General features: G+C 40.3%; 1 protein-coding gene across 1 annotated transcript; it reads left to right on the top strand.

Annotated features, from left to right (window-relative positions):
• Positions 1 to 5: 5 nt before the first annotated feature.
• On the top strand, positions 6 to 15,246 carry MTF1 (metal-regulatory transcription factor 1). Its single transcript, XM_009587303.1, has 10 exons — positions 6 to 517; positions 7,401 to 7,639; positions 8,058 to 8,189; positions 8,728 to 8,801; positions 9,345 to 9,478; positions 10,310 to 10,387; positions 11,430 to 11,532; positions 12,124 to 12,680; positions 13,563 to 13,629; positions 14,673 to 15,246. The coding sequence occupies exons 1-10, from the start codon at positions 104 to 106 to the stop codon at positions 15,059 to 15,061; spliced, it is 2,187 nt and encodes a 728-aa protein (XP_009585598.1). The 5' UTR covers positions 6 to 103; the 3' UTR covers positions 15,062 to 15,246.
• Positions 15,247 to 21,933: the final 6,687 nt, after the last annotated feature.

The raw sequence follows: 21,933 nt of genomic DNA, 5'->3' as shown, positions 1-21,933 counted from the left end.
GGCCCGGCGGGGCAGAGCCGCCTGACCGCCGCCGCCCATCCTTCTGTTGCAGATGAGTCGTTACGGTGGAACCTCACGATATCGTACTGAGAGGCGGTGAGCCATGGGGGAGAACAGTCCCGAGGGTAACGTTATCTACTACGAAGTGGAGGAAGATGATTTAACCCAAGATGACAACATGATGAGGTTTGCTGATAAAAACGGGCTGGTTTCTTCATCATCTGGGACGGTCTATGACAGGACAACTGTTCTAATAGAGCAAGACCACAGCGTGTTGGAGGATGATGAGGAGGAAGGACAGTGTGGTGATCACTTGCCGTTTTTACCAGAGGGTCATGAAGAAGGATTTCATTTAATAGCAGATCATGAAGGAATGTCCCAGGGTTACGTGCAACATATTATTTCTCCAGATCAGATTCATCTGACAATAAATCCTGGTTCAACTCCTATGCCAAGAAATATCGAAGGAGCAACGCTCACTTTGCAATCTGAATGTCCAGAAACCAAGCTTAAAGAAGTAAGTAGCTAAACGTGATTCTGAATTTTATGCTTATTGTGAGTCCTTTTCACCTGGTGACCTTAAATGCTTTGAAAATGTGTTTTCCTAAAGCTGTTTGTCAGGTGGCAGACAGAAGCTTCCTTTGTTCTTAGAGGTTACTATATAGTGGAGTGAATTACGCTCCATTAAGTCTGCTGTTACTTTTAGTGATAGCAGGGCTTTGTGCTGATAGGCATAACTGTTTCCCACAGTCACTTAGTGGGTCAGCAGCAAAGCTGCGAGCATCATCAGTTTTCACTCTAATGTCCTGATGCTTTCTCGTGAAGCAGCCAGGAAGCACTTTTTGACGTGTGATAACACACTAGATAACAGGAGAATATGGTACTAAAAATGCATTTATATTAGTAGCGTATGTGATTTTAGTGGTCTGTTATTTTTCTTTTGGTTGGACAACTATTTCCTGAGTTCAGAGGTAGCTAAAAAGAACATGAACTCTGTTAGTCTCTGGTTAACCACATTCTTGAGGAAAGTGCATCCGAGTTACAGGTTAAATTCCAGACTGTTGGCAGTAGCTAAAGTATGAAACTGAAGATCCCAAACTTAAAATTACTTGTAGCTTTATTGTGTCACTCACAGGGAAACTGTGACAAGAAAATAAGGGAAACTTTAGACTACCTTCTGCTGTATTTTGAAAGCTTAAGTCAGCTTACACATTTAAAATGGTGATTACTTTTAATTCTGTTTCCCTAATTAATTCTATCAGCATGCAAAGTGGTGAGGGCCTGTACAGACTGACTTGGGATTCTTGCTTTTTAGGTGCAAAAGCAATGCAAAGTTGACTGAAATACCAACGCGGTGACAGGAGCTTTGTGCTCCTTTTTTTGGCCCTTCTGAGTTAAATAAGGGATGATCTAGACAAGTGTCTGTGCTAGTGTCAGTGGTAGTAGTATCAACTACTTGTGTAACTGATATTCAGTGTAAGAGAGAATTGCAGAAATGTGTCCTTGCTGAGAAAGGAAGCTGGGTTTGAACACTGAATAATTTAGATTAGTGGGGAACCTTCATTATCGCTCACTCAGTGGAGTGAGGAAATGGGGCTGTAGGAGGTCAGCTCTGCAATTAGTTGTGAAACTTCTGGACTGAAGTTTGTTCAATAAGCCTATTTAAGTCTAAGGAACTCCTTTTGCTCAGTTATTATTCATATTAGCAGCTGCTGTATCCTACCTTCTTAGCTGCTAAAATATTTAATTTTTGTATGTCAGTCATATCAGTACTTTCTTTTCTTTTTGTAGGATAGTCAGCTTGCAGTGTTCGAGAACAGTGTGTACTAGCTAAACAGGTGTTGATGACTGCACATGCAATTAAACCGATTTTATTTCTTCACCCCTCCTTTTTAAAAAAGGCTTGTAAGACCTGGAATTTCCTAATGAAATCCTTTATCTGAATTTATTTTCCACCTCTTGAATTAATTTTCTGGGGTGGAGGCGGAGTTACACCATAATTTGAGTGCAGTGGAAATAAGCCCTAAGCATACGTGACACTCTTCCATCTTGTAAAAACCCTTTTTGTCCTGCTGTTTTGAATGCTTGATAAGTTGTCTGGAGATGGGGAGGGGAAAGCTCTGAAACCCCTGAACATTTGGCTCATCTCTGAAAGTCAGCAGTCCAATTCTTTGGTAGTTCCAAAACATCTGTAGCAATTCTAACACTTGAGAGGTAACTTGTTTTAAAGTCTTAAATTTTCAGATCAGTCTTAGACATTTATGAAGCAAAAGAAGGTTTTACACTTCATTAATAACCTTTAACTTCCTTTTGTTATATTGTACTTCTCTCACTATGATTCTGTCTGTAAGAATAAATGTGATTATAGTCTTCTATTTCAAATTCATTAATTTTTTTTTTCCATGATGACATAGAAAAAATAGCAATTTAAGGGGAACCTCGTAAACTAAAAATGAGTTAAAGGTAAACTGAGCAGTTTAAACAGACTTTGGCACAGTGTGTCAGGCTCAGCTTTTGCCAGTCTTGTTGATTACTGGACAATTAGTTCCTACTTCTAAGGTAAATGCTTAATTAAGACTCTTCTAGCTTCCCTCTGGTGCATCCCCTTGGGAGAGACAGCACACTGTCCTTTTCAAAAAGCATATGTGATGCAGCCATAGCCTTTATCTTCAAAGCAACTTGTTTCTGTGTGCTCCGTATCCTAGCCATCCGTGGTTTTTCCTGTTGCTGCCATGTTTCTTTTTTGTTGTTGCTTGCATATGGCAATGGTCTTGAGTACTTGCTGCTGTAACTGCGAGTCTTGCATGGTCAATATCTACATAATTTTATGTGTATAATCAGTGCTTATTTGATGTGCTGACGTTCCTAATGTGAAAAGAGAATTAAATGCTTTGCTGCTTTACAGAAAGTTTTATTTTGCTTAGAACATGATGGTAGTATTGCTTCTGTCTGCAGTATCCTTCTCAAAATAATTTGTGAAATAAAGATTTGGTCTTGGAGAAAAGGGGGAGCACTGCAAGGCCTTTGTCATAGTTCAGGCCATTAAGCCGAAAGTGTTACTGCCATCTTCCTTTAAATATGTGCATTGGCAGCTAGGAATCAAATCCTTAATCTATAGTTAATGTTCTCTTAATGTTAATTAATGTTTCTTTGACTTTCTAGACCTAAATGTAAACACCTACAAAGCTTAACAGATTCCTCGCTTGATTTTTAGGTAGCTCATGCCTGTGTCAAATCCCACGTGTATTATGGGAAGTACTGTGGAGAATGTCCTGTAATGCAGTATGTGAAATGTTAAATTTCCAGCTGCCTTAAAACTCTAACAGGGAACACTTACTTCAGTTCTGAAACATAAACTGTATTGAATCTGATGATCCCTGGTGAAGATAGTGTACCCCTTCTCGTCTAATAAAATGTGCTTTCTGACCTCGTGTCTGTGTTTTATCAGTCTATGCTCTTGTGTTTTGGCTGACTCAACACAACCAAACTTCTTAATTATGTTGTAACTGTGTTGTAATGCTTGGATATTTATTGATAACTTTTACCTGATTTGAACTATAAATTAATGGCAAGTTGCTTTACAGTGGAATTACTGTTTCCTTCTCTGTACAGCACTTCTAGTAATGCAAGTGACTAGATAAAAATGGGAAGACCTCCAAAATCTCTTCCTGTTAAAGTTACTGTTGGTCCTATCATCTAGATTGTTTGTTCAACTTAAACACCTGATGTTTTTCATCTTTCCTCTTTTTACTGTCTTGTACAAAATCAAGGGAGAATCAGATGCAAACATTAACAGCTGGTTTTGGTGTAATGCACCACTTCCATTTCTTTAGTGCACACACATGTATTTCTTGACTAGCGAATCTATAGTAAGTTACATGCTTTATAGTAAACCTTGCCTCACAGGAGGAGAAGGATTTAGCAAGGATTTGATGTGTATTGTGAATTTCATGATAGGCTGTCAAGTCATGAGTCCAAACACGACATTTTCTCACATGTTCTCTTATGAATTCATTGCGTTTCCTGTACTTAGGGTAGCCTAGGTAACTAGTGTCTATAGAAATAAAGAGAAAGCAGCGTATCTTAAATAAAATGTAGTATCAGAAGAAATTGAATTAATATTTTTCAACTAGCTGTTTTTTTTACGTTATTTAAAGCTGTTACAGTGAAGTGTAAAGTAGGTCCTCTTCCCCATCCCTTTCATAAAAACAAAACAAAAAGTCACAAACAAATTCACAGTCTCCCATGTTAGATGGGAATGTAGTGAGGATTGGAAGAAGTGGCATTTCAACAGGGCAAAATATTTTGAAAAAGGAAAAGTTTTTGGGTTTTCGCAGTAAGGCTCCTGAACTGTAGTTTTTAATAAGCCCCTTAACTACTGGTAATTTTCTCTCAATCTTACTGCATCTTACTGGGACAAGATGATTTTTTTATACTTGTTCTTTCGCCATCCTCTCTAACTTTTCTGCTATCCTTTCCTCCTCTGCTGTATTTTGCAATAGTTAAGTATTTTTCATGGTAGTTACAATTCTATGGGATAATCTTGCTTCTCATCTGTCATGTGAAATTGGAAAAGCATGGAGAAATAGTTCCTGGATGTGTAATTGTCTGTTCAAGTTTGCATTTGTGAGTAAAGTTTCTCCCTGGATTAATCGAGTAGTAAGATAAGTGTTGATAATAAATAGCTTGGAAAACTCAGCAATATGCTGTTAACATCAACTATATCTAAGAGGCAGGAACTGAATTCAGTACTAGCCAAAATGAAAACTACCACTAGTTATTTTATAGTTGACTTATGTCTTTCTGGCTTTATAGTTATGATATTTCTATGCTCTGTGTAAGGATCTCTTGTATGTCTAACCTGCTTTAATATTATCTGAATGCTAAGGTTTTATCAAAAGAAGGTGAAGGTAGATGCCAGCCTATTGTTGTGGTATCAAGAAGAGGCTACAGATTGGGACTACACCAGAGATACTCAGCTCCTATATACCTGGATTTTATAAAGCTTTCTTAAAGGGATCCTACTGGCAATTTTGTCCCCTACAAAATAGATTGGAAGTAACTGAGAGGCTATTTATTTCTCTTTCCTTATGGAGGGCCATCTAGAACGCAAATTATACCTGGTATAAGTTTGTGCCAGGATACTATATGACTACATACAGCTTACTGGGAAGCTGTTAGGATGACACGTTTAGTTAACTGCAATCCCTGCCAGTACTGAAGACCTCGTTTCCCAGGCTACCCTTATTCAGAGGTGATCTTCTGGACAGGCAGAGCCTGGCCGAGTAACCTGATTGTTATAGCCCTGAAATGTGTGCCTTAGTGCTTTAGACCCTTGTTCTGTAGTTGCTGTTATGAAGGCCTTAAACCTGTATGTAGAGAGAGGGGAGTGAAAGCATGCAATGAAATATCCTTTGGGTGCCTCAGTTCTCAGGTACTCGGTGTAGGATTAGGATCTAGTAGGCGTGCTCTTAAGAGGAGATGTTGAGCGCAGGTAGCTCAGGTTGACACTGTTAAGGGCTGTTACTTTGACTATTTGAGAAACAAAACCTGAAGGTGTGTGCCTTCCTTTGGACCCGATAGCGCTGATTTGGTCTCCAACAGTACCAACAACTGTTAGCATATTAAATAATGTGTTCCAGATCCCCCCAAATGTCCCTATTCTTGCGTATTGTAGTACATGAATGGGAGGCAATTTTTGGACAAAACACAAACGTGTTTCAGAGAGCCGTTTACAGATCTCGTAGTGATTTTACTGAGGGCCCGTTGTTTGCTTCATTTATGTGATACTACACAAAGCATTAATCAAATTAGTTATTTTATAAAAGGATTAAAAAATATTCAGTTCTTAATTAGGCACACCAAGAACGATGTGTTTTTGGTATTACTCCTACTTAACACATCTACCTAAATTCGTGTTATTCTGAGAGGAGCATGACTTCAAATAAAGTGATTTTGTACTTACCTGACAATAGGTCAAGGAATCCCATGTTATTCTGTTCTCAGCTTCCAAGCCGTGGTAGTAAAAAACCGTGATTATCAAATGCTCTTTTCTGATGGGTGTATATAAAGAAAAAAGAAGAATTGTTGAGTCATGGGATGGGTAAAACCCATAAATGTTACACATTGCTTATGTATAGGTTCATTCGGTTCTCCTGGTATCAACCCTCAATTCAGTATCTGTTTTTTGAAGACAGTCTGCAGCCTTTTCTAAGCAATAATACTAAGTACTGTGGGATAGATGCTTTGTGCCTTGGAAAAAAGGAAAACTGCTGGCTTATATTCTGCTATATTATCTTCCTGACTAGTTGTTAGAATACTAAATCTGCAAGTTCCTGCTCCTCTGTTGTGAGTTTGCATTGCCTTTCTAAACGTTTCCAAATCAATGGAAATACTTTTGGAATACTCTTCTGCTTCTTGCCTGTCAACCATCAAGTCCTCTCTTGGGCTCTGTAATCACTTTTAGATGTTAAGGTTTCTCAACTGTGACAGTCAAATGAAAGCCGTCAGTGTGATAATTAATGTTGAAGATAAATTTATTCAAGCATATCAGATGGCTTATTCCTTCTACTTCACCAGAGAGAATGAGATTTAATTAAGCGTTATGACTTGCACACTGGAACCTTCTACATGGTCTCTTTCTGCCTGTTGCAGAAGCTGGGAAGGCTACCAAATCTGGGTCAATTTGAAATTGTTTCCTGGTGATCTAGATAGCTGACTGAGAAATCTGTGACACCTACCTTTTGATGTAAAGCACCTTGTTTGATTCATTGCACTTCAGGCATTGACTGTTTAAGTAAACACAGAAGAGAAGAACAAAGCACAATGAAGGCTGCTCTTGAGATAAAATGAAGTAATAAATGGACTGATGGTTAGATATAGGAGATGCTGAAGACTGTAGTTCTCATTCAAGGTGTTAATGGGAATTCAGCACAGCGGGCAGTGCTTTTGAAGGTCAGGTTGTGAAAGTACATTTTACCTTGTCTTCCGCCTCCATAAATAAGTAGCTCTGCTAGAAGCATCTGAGTGAAATGTAGGTGCTACATACGGGAAGAGTAGGTAGGTTTGGTAGCCTCTCAGTGTCCTTTACAACTATGTTATCAGATTTTTAGGTAGAAACATTTTGAATTATGTTTTTCCTTTTTTCCCCCTCTTCTCTGAGATTACTATTCTACTATAAGGTCAGCCTGCTTTCCAATGTGTGCCACTCCTTCCTCACAGAGTGCAGCAGAAATATTAAGTTATCTGATAATTAAGCAGCAACTCTTTTAAATCTTTTTTTTTTTTGCCTTTGGGGTCAAAATCTATTCCATTGTTTTTGATGTTTAACTGCAGTTCTACCCTGCCTGGATTCAAGAACTGTTTAGAAATTATTAAGCATGCAGCATTTTGTCTCTTAGGTTAAGAGATACCAGTGCACCTTTGAGGGCTGTCCGCGCACCTATAGCACTGCCGGAAACCTGCGCACTCACCAAAAGACACATCGTGGGGAATACACTTTTGTCTGCAATCAAGAAGGCTGTGGCAAGGCCTTTCTTACCTCCTACAGCCTCAAAATCCATGTTCGAGTGCACACTAAGGAAAAGCCGTTTGAATGTGATGTGCAGGGCTGTGAAAAGGCATTCAATACACTGTACAGGTAGGAAGTCTCTGCCTATTTCTCTTGTAGATGTGGGTGTTGCTGTTTTGCAAGCTGCATCTACTTTTAGTTTGTGTCTGAATACAATTGTTATGCTTCTTCCGGGTACAGATATGAATATAAACCCGCCAAAATGTGGAAGTGCTATGCCAAGTGCTGTGTCATGCTATGATGACATACTTAACTTATTTATATTACAATAGTATTGAAGATGGTGCACAGGCACAAGGAATTCTCAGATTTGCTTGAGGACTTTGGAATTGATATCAGTTACTTTCATAAGCTAGTTACCGTCAATTCAGAATATGTTTAGCCTTTGATCCTGTCCTGCACATCTGAATGAATGGCTGGCTTGCCTCAGTTAGGGGCTGTCTCATACTACAAGTCATAAGAGGGATTTTTTTGGCATGCTTTTTAGGTTGAAAGCACATCAGAGGCTTCACACAGGTAAAACATTTAACTGTGAATCGGAAGGCTGCAGTAAATACTTCACAACGCACAGTGACCTAAGGAAGCACATTCGAACACACACAGGAGAAAAGCCATTTCGGTAAGTTGCTGGATGGCAATTTTTACTTCTGTGGGACTTCTGTAATGGGCCACCTATGCCAAAAGGCAGCTGTTACTGTCCTGAATGAAAAGCTATCCTCTTGGAAAAAAAGTGAAGATGGCTAGCATTTGAGCATGTTTGTTCTAGAGCTCCCTCAGTTGCCTGTAAAAGTGGGTGAGATGACTGTCTTCAAAGACAAGAATAGTCAAACTATTTTTTTTAAACATAAATGTGTGCCATGATGAGCATGTTTTTAAAACATATTGCTGCTTCTCTGCTATGATGCAATGTTTATTCCATGAAGGAGCCCCCCCTACCCCAAATGCTGACTTCATGCTTGAATTTTAAAGTCCTATTCAGAGCCCTGCTGTAGTCTGTGTAGCATGCATAGCAGCTGTTGGGAGATACCCGATTACTAACACAGATTAGCGTTAGGCCTGCTTTTCAGAGTCCTGGGACTATTGCAAAGCGTGATCTAAGGTTGTAACTAATGCATCAAAGAAGCCTGATGCTAACTCTTCTGTGATGCCTCATTCAGGTGTGAGCATGACGGCTGTGGAAAGGCTTTTGCTGCAAGCCACCACCTTAAAACACATGTTAGGACACATACTGGTAAGTCCCAAGAATTTGTTTTTTCTTTAATTGAGCTTACTCAGTTTATACTAAGTCTCAGAATCCTAATATGTATTTATACTTACTTATAATATGCGGGTGACACCAAGCTGAGTGGTGCAGTTGATATGCTTGAGGGAAGGGATGCCATCCAAAGAGACCTTGACAGGCTGGAGGAGTGCGCCCGTGTGAACCTCATGAAGTTCAACAAGGCCAAGTGCAAACTCCTGCATCTGGGTCAGGGCAATCCCCAAGATTCCATTTATGCACTTCCATTTATTCTTGACAGGTCTTGAATTTCATGAGCATGTTTCACAAATGTATCAGTAATGATGCATAAAAATTAAAATGTTGTGTTCTTGTGTCAGTTCATGTGGTAAAATGGAAGCTTTTATTTGCAAGACTCCCAAGAATGCTGAATGCGTGAAGTGGCATTAAAAAATCTTGTTTGTGTAAAATATTGTTAATCTCCTGGGTGGTTTAAAAGTACATGTCTGATACAATTTTTGTAAGCTTGTTATATGTGTTTTGCCCTGCCTATAGGGGAGAAACCCTTCTTCTGTCCCAGTAATGGCTGTGAGAAGACTTTTAGTACACAGTATAGTCTCAAGAGTCACATGAAGGGTCATGAGAAAGGACATTCCTATAATGCACTTCCCAATAACAACGTATCTGAGGTTAGTAGCACTTCTTCCTAATGCTTCTGTGTTAGATAGCGATAAAACCATACTTTGGGGAAGAAATTATTTGGTCTGTAGCTTGTTCTAAAGGTATAACGTTTAAGGCTGGGATTTTTCAAAGGGAATTGTAACTACTTGTGCCCCGTCTCCCATGAAGAAACCCACAGGTGCCTCTTTTTTGAACTGGGAATTTAATTTCAATTCTGAAATTGCTGGCATTCAAGGTGGCAGCGTAGGGTTTATTCTTATATGCTGTGTTTACAGACTGCTGATAATAAACAATGGGATCAGTATTTCTGAAACTTCTAGCATGGTGTTTGGTTACCAAGTTTTATTTAGAAAAGCTCATCTAGATTTGTCTATTCATTTTAATCACATTAAAATTAACGCTTGGGCTACTGCTGCTTTGACAAGTATGCCACATACTGACACAAGTTTATAGGCAATTACATATATTATCATGCTTTCCTTGTAGATTCTTATGTTTTAATCAATACTATGTAATAAGCATGTGAAGTAAAATAAATACTAACTGTTAAGGTTTAAATTTTTTATTTTCTATATGCTGATTTGTTCCTGTGCTAATTTAAAATTCTAGGTTATTTAATTTTTTTGAAGTAATATGAAAGAGATGTTAAGAATCCTTGATAGCTACTAAATACCCTTTGCTTAGTAATATTGCTTCTTTGATTTTTAGAACTGAGACTTGGGTCACATATAGGTAAAAAAATTCTGCATAGACAGAATTGTATGGACTCTAAAAAGTAATTTAAAATATTCTTGACACTTTTTTTAATATATAACTCAATTTCTTTTTCTTCTTTACAGGATACAAGCCACTCACTTTGTCTGAGTGACTTAAGCCTCATGTCAACAGATTCAGAATTGCGGGAGAACTCTAATCCAGTGAGTTACTGGAATTGCCTCACCCGTAATTTGAGTTTTGCTTTTTTCTGGCAATGTGCTTGTCCTGTCAACTAGAACACAGCAGATTAGATATGTATGGCGGGTGGCTTCTGTTTGCTTGTTCAGGCCTCCGGCATGCTCTACTTTAGGCTTTCATTTTGCTGGCGGAGGAGATGTACTCTTTCACAGTATAAATGACTTTGGATAGAATTGTTTTAGATGTACTGAATACGGCTTTTTGTGTGTCTTGTGGCAGTTTGCAGGAGGCTCTCTCTTGACAAAAAACGTACGTTTCTTATACACCCTATTGAGCCTGTAAATATGACATACTATTGCTGTCCTTTTTGGAATGTTGGAACAAAAAATAAATATTTCTGTCTAAAAGCAGAATAACCAGTGAAAAAGAGGGATTTTTCCTCCAAAATATGCAGTGCTTAATTCAACCTGTTTTTAAAGGCTCTGCATCTGATTTTACTGTAATAATGTTCTTGCTTATTGATAACTGTTGACTGAGCTTAAATTTTACATAGAGGAAAATTAGATACTGATGAGACTGTATCATTCTTTTGTGCTTCGATGTGGAAGCAGTATGCAGCTTTTTAATATATTCCATTCGTAGAGCAATGTGGGTGACAGTAGTGCATAGTCCAGGATATAATCTAAGCGGAGCTATTTTGTTTCTGCTTCAGAAAAGGTTTCACAAACAGCCAAGAACAAATTAATATCTGTTTGTTTCTAACAAAGTATTACAAGAAATAAGGGTTAAACAAAGTGTGGATGCAGAAGAATGTATTTTACTTTTGAAGGACTTATTTATTTTTGTAAGAATTTATTCATTACGTCAGTGAATTTGATTGTGGGTAAAACTAAGTGTCATTTTACACTAGGTAAGTGAAATATGTTGCCTTTCCTGAAGGTGGCTGGTTAATTTGAGAGGTATTTCTGACATTCATATGCTGCTTGGCTGGGATTTGTGCAAAGTTTATGGAGACCTGAGATATAACATTATCTGTTGTCTTCCTCTTTATTTTCTGTTTGCCAGACACATGGACAAGACCTTAGCACAATCTCACCAGCAAGCATCTTTGAGTCTATGTTTCAGAGCCCAGATCATACTGCAAATCAGGATGACTCTCAGCAGACAGGTACAAATTGTATCCGCGCTATTTTGAGAGAGAGTTTTTTGTCAGTTTTGCCCCTTCTGCGTGCGTGTACTTAATTCAGCATTTCAGACTGAAGATTACTGCCCCACATAACTCTAAGTAGCAAACAGAACTTTAACTTCACTGTTGAAATTCTTTTGTGTTGTAAATGCATTGTATTCACAGACTCTGTAACACTTGGACAGTGACAGGGGAACTGACCGAGTATTTACAGCATGTTGTCGAACAATGCTGACATTGATGCTCTTGGACTTCCCACATAAGCGTTGTTTTCAAGCTTCCTCTCTTGACGTAGCTGCACAAACTCGCTGATAAAAAGGCTTCTTACAGAGAGCTAATGAGGCTGATCAGCTTGTGTGTAGTATCCAGTGTTGCCAGTTTCCTGAATTTGGACCTACTATTAGATTTCACTGTCTAGTGTTATGTGTTTTTGAGCACTAGTCTGAAGATGTGAAAGTGGTAATGCTTTATTTAGCAAAAACCCATCAGCTAGCTGATAAGTTCATTGAGAAAATTATTTGGATCTTATGAGCATTGATGTATTTATATTTTTTTCTTTGTTTCTTTTGGCAGCTGCCTTGATTGAAGGTTTTAACGGCGATGCAGACTCAGTCACTGCTGTTCCGCCTTCTGCAGGAGACTCGGCATCGTTGTCTCTTCCACTTGTACTGCAGCTTGGCATCTCTGAGCCTTCGCATTCAGCGCTACAAGCCTCAGCAGCACCTGCTGCTCCCTCCTCCATAGGAACCAGCTCACAGCAAGCTGCATTTGGAAATCCTGCAACTGTTTTACAATCCCCAGAAGTGCCTGTTCCTCACAGCACACAGTTTGCAGCCAGTCACCAAGACTTCCTGCAGCACACTCAGACACCACCACAGCCCATTGTACAAGGACTTTCAGTGGTTGCTGGGGCATCTGCCCCAACAGCTTCAAGTGCCACTGAGCCCCTGCCAGCTGTTGTTCAGACTGTGCCTGTTGGTGCGAACTCTGTTCTGACCAGTAATCCAACTATAACAATTACTCCTTCGCAGAGCACCGCTATTCTGCAGTCCAGCATTGTCATGGGAGAGCAAAATTTACAATGGATCTTAAATGGTGCCACTGGTTCTCCACAAAGCCAAGAACAAATGGTTAGTATATCCAGCATGGCTTTGAAACAGCTTGAACAATCTCTCTTCCTCCTAGAGTCCTTGCTTTTGAAAAGGAAGGGGATCAAACCTGTAATTGTAAGATACAAACCAGGATGCAGTATTGTATAATGCTTACCATGTTAAAATGTATAAACATGTCAATAATGCAGCCCCTAAAATGGATAGAGAAATCCAGGGTGCGGAAAAATCTTGCTTTCTTCTTTTCCCCAGTGACAGACTTCTCACAGCAGGTATCAGCTTGGTTTATCCAGGACAGCGCACCACGTGGCCTGAGAGTATATGTGGGTTTTAATCTATTACTTTTGACAAGTAGAAGCGCAAAAAACTTTGTAAACTTTGTGTTTAGACATTTTGCAATCGATCTTTTCCTAATTCAGCCTGTTAAAGGTAATGAAAACTTTTTTGGGAAAACAATGTTTCTGGTTCTCCAGTAAATCTGGATAGCTGAGACTTCAAGTGTTTTATCTTTAATACTGTTGCCACCTTTAGACTTTCTCAGTTGTAAATCGTCAAGAGTGAATGGCACCAGGTACAAGCAGTATGAACAAGCACAGCAGTTTTTTAAGAATTCAGTCATTCAATTGTCAAAAACCAGAAGCTGTATTAACAAGCATGTAGTGGGGAGGGTGATTACTCCCCATCTTTAGGACTACTGAAATAATACTCTGAGTTTTGGGATAGACAGAACATGGCCCAGAACCAAGCTAAATGTTATATTTTTTTATTAGTTTTCCTGTGTGTTCTCTTTGGAATGTATGTATAGCTGTTTCTTTTGATTGCAGCTGTTTAGAATTTGAACAATAGAAACTTGATTGGAATCAACTCTCACTTTTTTTCCTTGTTTTTTTTTCTTCTTTAAAGCCACAAGTTCCAAAAGTAGTAGAAAAGGTTTTTTTTACCACTGCGTTACCAGTAGCTGGCAACACAGGTAAGCTTGACACTGAACTTACTTTCTGTTCTTTCTCTGTTTGTAGTACTGTTAGCTTGAGCAGGATTTGTGGTGACTTTATTGCTTGCAGAAATGTTGAAGACAATCCTTTCTTTTTTTTTTTTTACCTTCCTGAGGTTTTAAGTGCCGTGTGCTGTAGACTCATGTGTTTGTGCTGAGATCTGTCTTGTAGTATTTTCTCTAACAACCTGTAAGATAATCAGGTTCACAGATCTGATCCAGTATTCATAAAAATGGTATTTTAATGGAACTTATATAAAAAAATAAAAGACAGAAATGCAAGGATGTAATTTTTCTTCTTTTAAATGAAGACATGAAACAGGTAGTAAACTTGATCAGTTTTCTAGCAATTGTTTTTGGTAAGCACTATCTGTGAGATTCATCAAAATGATACACAACTGTAGAAGTTCTGTTCCATAACATGCTTCCTACACAGTGTTGTTATATTGCAAAGACGAATCAATCAGAGTCAAGAGAGATCAGCTAAGTTTAAAAATTAAATTTTAAAAAAGAAATTTTAAAAAAGAAAGGAAGCCAGGCAAGTAGAGCAGCATAGGAAGAGTGAGGAGGAAGCATGAGAAGCAAGGTGGGAGAGGAAAGCAGACTAGAGAAATTGAACAGGAAAATACTTGTGTTGGTGTCAAGGAGAAGAATTATTGGTGTAATGTTGTATCATCATCTTCAAAGATTGGTGCATAGGGGCTGGGGCATTTGAATGCTACTCTTTATTGGATTTTATGATGTAAAAGTTACAGTGGTTGTCAGAAGAGACATACTGTGCTGTGTAAAAAATTTAGATCAGACTTCTAATGCCTGGGTTCAACCTGAACAGGTTGCTCATCAACAGAGAGTACCTGCCACTTTTTTCTTACTTCTCATCTGCTAGAGGTATTGTACTTGAACAAAGTAACACGTAATCTCTGCTGCAAGATGCATACAATCTAATTTAACAAAGATTATTTGTCTCTCTCTGCTGTGAAATTATGTAGTTCCATTGTGTTTTGTCTTTGTTTCACCTTCAGGAAACCCTGTTCAGCAGATTGGTCTCAGTGTTCCTGTCATTATTATAAAGCAGGAGGAGGCCTGCCAGTGTCAGTGTGCCTGCCGAGACTCTGCCAAGGACAAAGCCACCATTAAGAAGGAATGTTCCTCACCTGGTTCAAAAGCTTTGGAGCAGCCAGCTCCCCAGCTGCAGCCTCAGACCTTTCCTTCCTCTTCCCCTTCTCCTTCGTGTGGGCAGAGCAGTCAGATAGTTAACGCTTCAGACTCACAGACTGAAACATTAAGTGCCATGGATGTATCGGACTTCCTGTCCCTCCAAAGCCCTGAAACCCCATCTAATATAATTCCCATCGAAGCACTACTGCAGGGTGAGGAAGAAATTGGTTTGAATAGCAGCTTCTCTAAGTGAAGATGTTCCAGATTTTCCTTTGCACCTGGAGGGTAAAACCCTTCTCCTTAGAAGCAGAAACTGAAGGATCGATTCTTTTTCCTTCCTCTTTGGAAGTTTTGTGGCTTATTTCTGCTTCACAGATGTCATCTTAGTCACGTCCCAGGTACATCCATCTTTGAGAATCTATCTAAAAAAAGAAAAGGAAAAAAAAAAAGAAAAAGCTAAGTTATATATGAACTGTTTTGGCTGCACTGTCTGTCACTTTTGCTTGTCATATGTGAACACAGAAGTTAAGGTTACTCATGTGCAAAAAGATTTTAAAAAGAAAAAGGGGGGTTAGTTTGTCTCCAATTGCACATCACTTATGTTTGGGATTAAGGTACTGGCAGCGAGTGGGTCTTTGTTACAACTCCTTGGGTCTATAATTTTCCTCTCTTTTATGTCTGATACTAACCGTGCACTATAAGGGGAGCCCAGGAAAGGAATTTGCTGTAGTAGAAAATGGCATTATTGTAGAAGATGATTTATCTGCAATTTTATCGGAATGTGATTGTCACATCACTGAGTTGGGAGCTGATACCTGGGTTTGCTTTGTACTAACGCTGTTACTAAAGCCTACAGAAATTTTGGGGAGTTTATTTCAGTAGAGCACAAGTACCTTGTGCTCCTGATAGATCTGTTCATTTAGTTTCATTAGGACTTGAAAGTGTGGTGGCAGACACGTTGTTTCACAACATGGAAACACAATTGGAGCCCCTGCTTACTCAGGCTCAAGAGTCTGTTTTCTTTGCCTCTCTGAAGGATGCAGTGAGTCCCAGATGTAGTCAGATTGGTGCCTGCTGCTCTTTTGATTTATTTGGCTCCATTCAGAAACAAGTCATCCTCTTAACCCCCGCGACTCTTTAATCAGGAGCATGGTGCCTTTGCTGGTTACTCTCATCTTTTGTCAAGAACAACTCTAGGAAAATTTTCAGAATGATTCAACATAAATTCAGTTTGAATTCAGTGATTCTATCCTTCAGCTTCCTTTTTTTTCTGTTAAGCTATGTAATTTCTGCCTGAATCTGCCTCCAACCTACTGCAATGCCAGCTTTTTGTGCACGGGGCTATTTCTTGACTAAAAGATGTTACACAACATAGTAGTTTTTCATATCAAACTGAAAGTCTATATTCTAACCTACTCAGGGTAAATAAAACACAAACCCCCCTTCCACCAAAAAGCCTGTAATGTTGCAATAAATGCAGTCTCATTCTAAATGGTTTATTTATGCTGCATTATTTTAAAAGATGTAATTTTATAGTGTTTTATCCATCTTTCTGGCTTTGGCTGTCTTTTTGTGTTAAAGGAAAGAATATTAAATAGTCTTTATTCAGTTTACAGTGTTGTCATTAGTGAGATACAAAGATAATGACTGTAAGCCAATTAATGTAGAGTGTCTCTGCACACTAAATTTAGGAATGCAAACTCCTAGTGGATAGAGATCTTTCACTCTTTCTATTTGGTCAAAGCTGCTCTCTGTACCTGGTGAGGGGAGAATCATATGAGTGCAGCCAGACCTCCCCAGGGTACTGGATGATTAGCAGGTTTTGTAACCCTCTTGTGACGTGCTCTGTGTAGCCTTACCAACACTGCTCTCACAGTCTTAGCTGAGACAGTGGCTTAAGTGATCTCGCGTGCTCTTCCCTTGCGCATCCGCTGCCACAGCACAGATGGAAATGGGCTGAAGGGAACTGGCTTTTCACCTCTCTGACAACTTGCTTCCAGTTGTTAAGTGCAGAAGGGTAAAACTGTCCCATTAGGGTGAACGTGAGGGAGGAGAGGCTGTGCAAAGAATGCTCCGCGCCTGGGAAGTATTGTGTCACTCTGCTAGGGCAGAGTGCTCCATTTTGGTAATTGCAGTGATGAGCTTTGGGGCACCAGCTGAACTGGAAACATGCTAATTGTGTTTCCTCTCTGTGCGTGTTGGCGCATGTTGCAGTGCTGTGCAGTGCTATCGCAGTGGGGATGTGGGTCCTGCAGCAATAAGGTTTGCATCATGAAACGCAGATTAACAAAGCGTTTTATATTTTGTTCTTGTAATGGTAATCCCTAGAGGGCAGCAAGATGGTGGCCCCCTTTGTTTTTCTCCTACAGCTTCATTTTCAAACCCAGCAGTTTGTTTGCACGGCAGCAAGAACTGCTTTGGACACAAAAGAAATAGTTTCAAGCCTGTGTGGCTGGGACTGTCCTCACAGGGACAAGAGAGCTGCCAGCTCTCTTGCGTAGAGCTCCGCTTCGGAGGAATGCGAGTGGTGCCTGGAGCTGCGTGGGCAGTCCCCCTGCGGCACAGGCCACTGCGAGGGGCCTCGCACCTTTCCTGTGGGGTAGCGCAGCAGTGGTGTTTGAGGGTGGGTGGATGTATGTGTGCGTGCATGTGAGAGAGTCTGCTAATGCAGGAGCAGGTAGATTCCCCTGGAGTTGCGGGGTTTTCTCTCATGGGGACAAGGGTACCAGACGCGACCTGAAATGTGACAGGTGGGGGATTTAGCAACCTCTTCTGAGCCTTTCCGTCCTTCAGGGAACGTTTTTCCATGCTACTTTTGCTACTTGTGACTTAGTCCACCTAAAACGCGCTTCTGGTTGGACCAGATAGCATCTTCAGAAATTCCTTTGTGACAGAAATGGGTAGAATAATCTACCAAAGGCTCTGGTATGAGAAGCTAATTTGGAAGCGTGGTGATTTGGAGCAGTGAGGTGCTGCACGCATCCTTTCTGAGTGGGTGTCAGAGGTTAACCTCTCTGCTGTTTTCTCTTCACAGCTACTGTTTTCTATTGGTGTGTTCTAGGAAAAGCAATGTGTTCCAAGTTTGTGCTGACTTTTAGGTGCATTGGGTTTGCTGTTACCCCTTGTATGTGCATCAGGCAGGCTGCTATTTAGGTGAAACTAATTAGAGCTTGTAATGAGGCAAGAGCAGCGTGATTCTGTGAACGCACAGGCTGCTGCACCATGGACTGTGCATCCCACCTGATTGTGTTGTACAGATGTGTGCTTTTGTTGTTTAATAGTTGGTCTGCTTTCCAGAGTGTTCCATGCCGCATGTATCTGATACGTTTCACAGTGGACATGTGCATCATCCCCAGTGCTGTGTGATCAAACATTGTCCTGCCGGGGTGGTCATTAACGTGCGTGGATGGGAGGAGATCCATGAGCAGCTGGCAAGAGCGGGCAGTCGCAGCAAAGCCCTGAGATTCCTCGGTGCCAGAGAATTTTCTGTCCTTCTCCCCTTGTTGCCCCAGCATTTAGCATATTCACAATAACATTTTTAATGAAGGGGGAGATTCTACCATTGTAGATCTGGTAAGATGTTGGATTCCCAGAAGGAGGCATGTTCTGTTAATACGCTGGAGCCTCTGAGAACAGTGTGCCCTCTCTCTGCAAAATCTGCATTTCACGAGCCCCTTTAATTATCAGTCTGAGAGCAAAACTGCACTGCTCTGGGTCGTTCTGTGTTAAAGGTTTTGCTGTTTTGTGGCTTGTGGGGATTTACTTGGTTACTTACAGTTTCTAGATGGGTGCAGAAGTTTAAACATGTAGAATGGGTCTAATTACCAACATTGGTAGCTCTAGTCGCCAAGCAGTGACCCAAGCAAGCAGACTTGGCGTGCAGTTGAAGGCTGTAGAAGTTGCTTTTCATGCTTGTAGATAGTAGAGGGATGGAAAATTGGCACTGTTTAAATGCTGGTACTGAATTATATAGAACAAAGTATGAACTGGGCACTTCTGTAATGCTGGCTGTGTCCAGAAAAAGTAGTTCGCAGAACCTCATACTGATATCTAAAATGCACTTTAGGTTATTTTTTCTTTAACCCAATTGCTGCAATTTCTTTTGTATATACTTTCACAAAGTTTATTTTTGCTCTGAGTAAAAGTTAACAGGGGTGTGCAAAGATGAGCACTTAACTTGGTGCAATACTTGTAGCTAAAGATCATTGTCCCATGTGGTCAGTCTGTCTGTGTCTGTCTAACTGAAAATATATAGTAACTAGCTCAGTGACATACTGCCCTTCCCTGTCTATACCCGAGAGAAATTATGCATCATTAGCAAACGTCCAATCTATGCAAATATTCCACTGAGAGCACTGTGCTTTAGCAGGCCTTTTCTCTCACGCTTTCTGGTGGGCTGCTTGTCACTTCTGTTGGACACAATTGTGTTCCTTGGTGTATATCCTTTCTCCCCTGTCCTCTGCTCTGTTCTGCCACACGAGTATGAACAGAAGTGACGAACTGTTCTGAAACAGGCATGTTGCACCTTTAAAATTTGTCTTGGAGATCGTTTTTTGATGTCATGTTATCTGCCTTACTTCATGGAGGATGGCACTTCCGCAGTCATCCAAGATACTGGTTTTGCAACTGCAGCACCGTTGTTAAACTGTTTACAGTACTCTTCCTGCACCAATTATAAATAAGGCTTGGAGAACGAACTAATGACACTGGCCTGTTGGTTGTGGAACTGCTGGGGGAGAGTAGTTAAGGTGTAATTGACCTTGGAGCTGATTGGAGATGAAAAGCTGTTCCTGATCTGGGGGGAGCACAGCTGGCAACTGAAATGAGAGGCAGCCAGCTCTGTGATGTAGAGCAGATGGGATCTTGGTGTCACGTTCTTTGTTCTGCCGCTGGCTGGCTGTGAGACCTTGGGCAAGTCACCTAACCTCTCCATGCCTCGGTTTCCTCCCTGTGAAATGAGGACAATGCAACTCGTCTTTGTAAAATGCTTTGAGATCTATGGGTGAAAAGTCCGTGGCATTAGTCATCTGACCTAGCTGGGCAGAACTGTTAGAGTCAATTTGGACTGTAAGGTAAAAAAAAAAAGCATGTCTTTAGTAAACCCTACAAATTTCTGATTGCATAGTTTTTAATTGGTACACTATTTTTTCCGTAACATATTTTGGAAACAATGTCAAGTTTTTATAAATGTTACCTGTAGTTGATACTCATGGACAGGGCTGAACTTTTAACTTTTTTGCGTCTTGTCTTGATATATATCATATGTTCTAGAAGTTGGATTCTGTGTCTGCACTGAGAAATGCAAATTAAACTGGATATTTATGTAGTAGTGTACATAGTCTAAGTGTGTGTGTTCTTGGAACTAGTTTAAAAATCCCACACCATGCTTTTGGTGGTGTGCAAGCTGGCCAAAATTTGGTTCATTATGCAGTGTACACTTTCTCAAATGCAGTTTCTACTTTTTCTTACAAGAAATTTTTTTCATATGATCTTTTTCAGCAAAATCAAGGGTATGTTTTTGCAGTACCGTAGTTACAGTAGCTGGTATTTCTTGCTGTGTAGCTTTGTGTCCTTCCACTTGCTTACTGAACCGGAGCTATCTGTCTGACCCTTGTTTGGAGAGAGTTGTAGTTGCAGTTCTATTTCATGCAGACCAGCATCGGCGCGGCGGGCAGGGATGCGCGCACCTCGAGCAGTCTTCAGCATCAGCACTGCAGAACTGTCAAACCAGGAAGTTGAGGAGAACTTACTGCTTTTGTCTTGTTTGACACGTATGGGGAGCTGGGCAATGGTCTTGGAGATGACAAAATAAAAGAACCCCAGTTTTTCAAGAATGTGTGTATGGTGTTAAAGGAATTTATTTAACTATGAAACATGGGAACAAATGTGCTTACATTGAGCAATGTGAATATGTTAGTTACAGGTACAGTACTTCCAAAGGAAGAGCATCTCCAAAACCCAAAAAAGAGTAAATATGAATTTGTATTTTTTGAAGAATGTAAAATGTGAAATAATGGTGTTTGCTTAATTGCTCATTTTGTATGAAGTTAATATTGTACTTTGAAATATCTGCAAAGAAGTGGAAATTAACTTTTTTGGAATTGAAAGCAATATTAATACTAATGGAATCCTAATTAAATGCTTATTTAAACATTGTGTTATAATAGTCTTTCCTCAGAGTATTTATGAATTGTTTGGAGGATCCTTCAGGACATGAAGGTATTCCTAAACCCTGACAGATAACAGCGCCTCCCCCACCAACAGTGACCTTCATAAACAAACTTCATCTCAAGTTCACTACAAATTATTCTTTGTTTTTGAAAATGGGAAATGGTTGCATAGTCCCTTTTGTGCCACTGCAGGTACCATGGTGTCAAGTGCCAGCAAGGTGCTGTAAGCCATCTGAAGCTGCAGGGGAAGTGAGAAAGGCAAAATTTCCTGTGGTAAAGATGGTAGTTTTAGTACCTAAAACCTCCAAAGTGGGGATGCTAAGTACTTTCCAATAAAGAGAACGGGAACTTGGGGAAAAGCTAGTGGCAATAAAGGAAAATAGACTGAATCTCCACTCTGAATAAATCAATCAGGCAACAGCTGAAGGACATCTCCCAACCCCAAACGTCCAGGCTTGGCCGGCTGTAGCTTGTTCATACCTCTCAGATCATGCGTCTATGACTTCAGGCTTGTAGTTATCATAGATTGCGTTGCTGCCCACAAAACAACGCACAGCTTTCATGCCTTTCTAAAATCAAGTCAGTCATTAACTAGTCCTGATCCTGTTAACAGTCACGGAAAGAGTCAATGTTTGGGACAAGCTGGTGCAATCTGTCTGAAGGCTTTACCTCCTTCAGTACGAAGCAGCTAGCCTCCACGTAGGCAAAGGGGATGAGATACAGACTAAGCCAATATCGCTTTATTTTAAAGTGCAAATTTAGTAAGATAAGGTATCGGTGCAACAAGAGAAAGCAAAGTCCAAGGCCACAGCTGAGGGAACCGGCCTCATCCACGGACTCACCAGCCTTCGGGCGTTCCCCTGGCACGCAGTCAGGCTTTCCCCGAGCCCGCCACCGAGCAAAAGCCGTCGGTCCCTCTGGCTCTGCGCCCGGACCGCGGCCCCGCCCAGGCGGG

This window comes from Fulmarus glacialis, unplaced genomic scaffold (genome assembly GCF_000690835.1).
Source record: "Fulmarus glacialis isolate BGI_N327 unplaced genomic scaffold, ASM69083v1 Scaffold48251, whole genome shotgun sequence".
Lineage (NCBI taxonomy): Eukaryota > Metazoa > Chordata > Aves > Procellariiformes > Procellariidae > Fulmarus > Fulmarus glacialis.
This window is presented reverse-complemented; position numbering and strand designations above follow the sequence as displayed.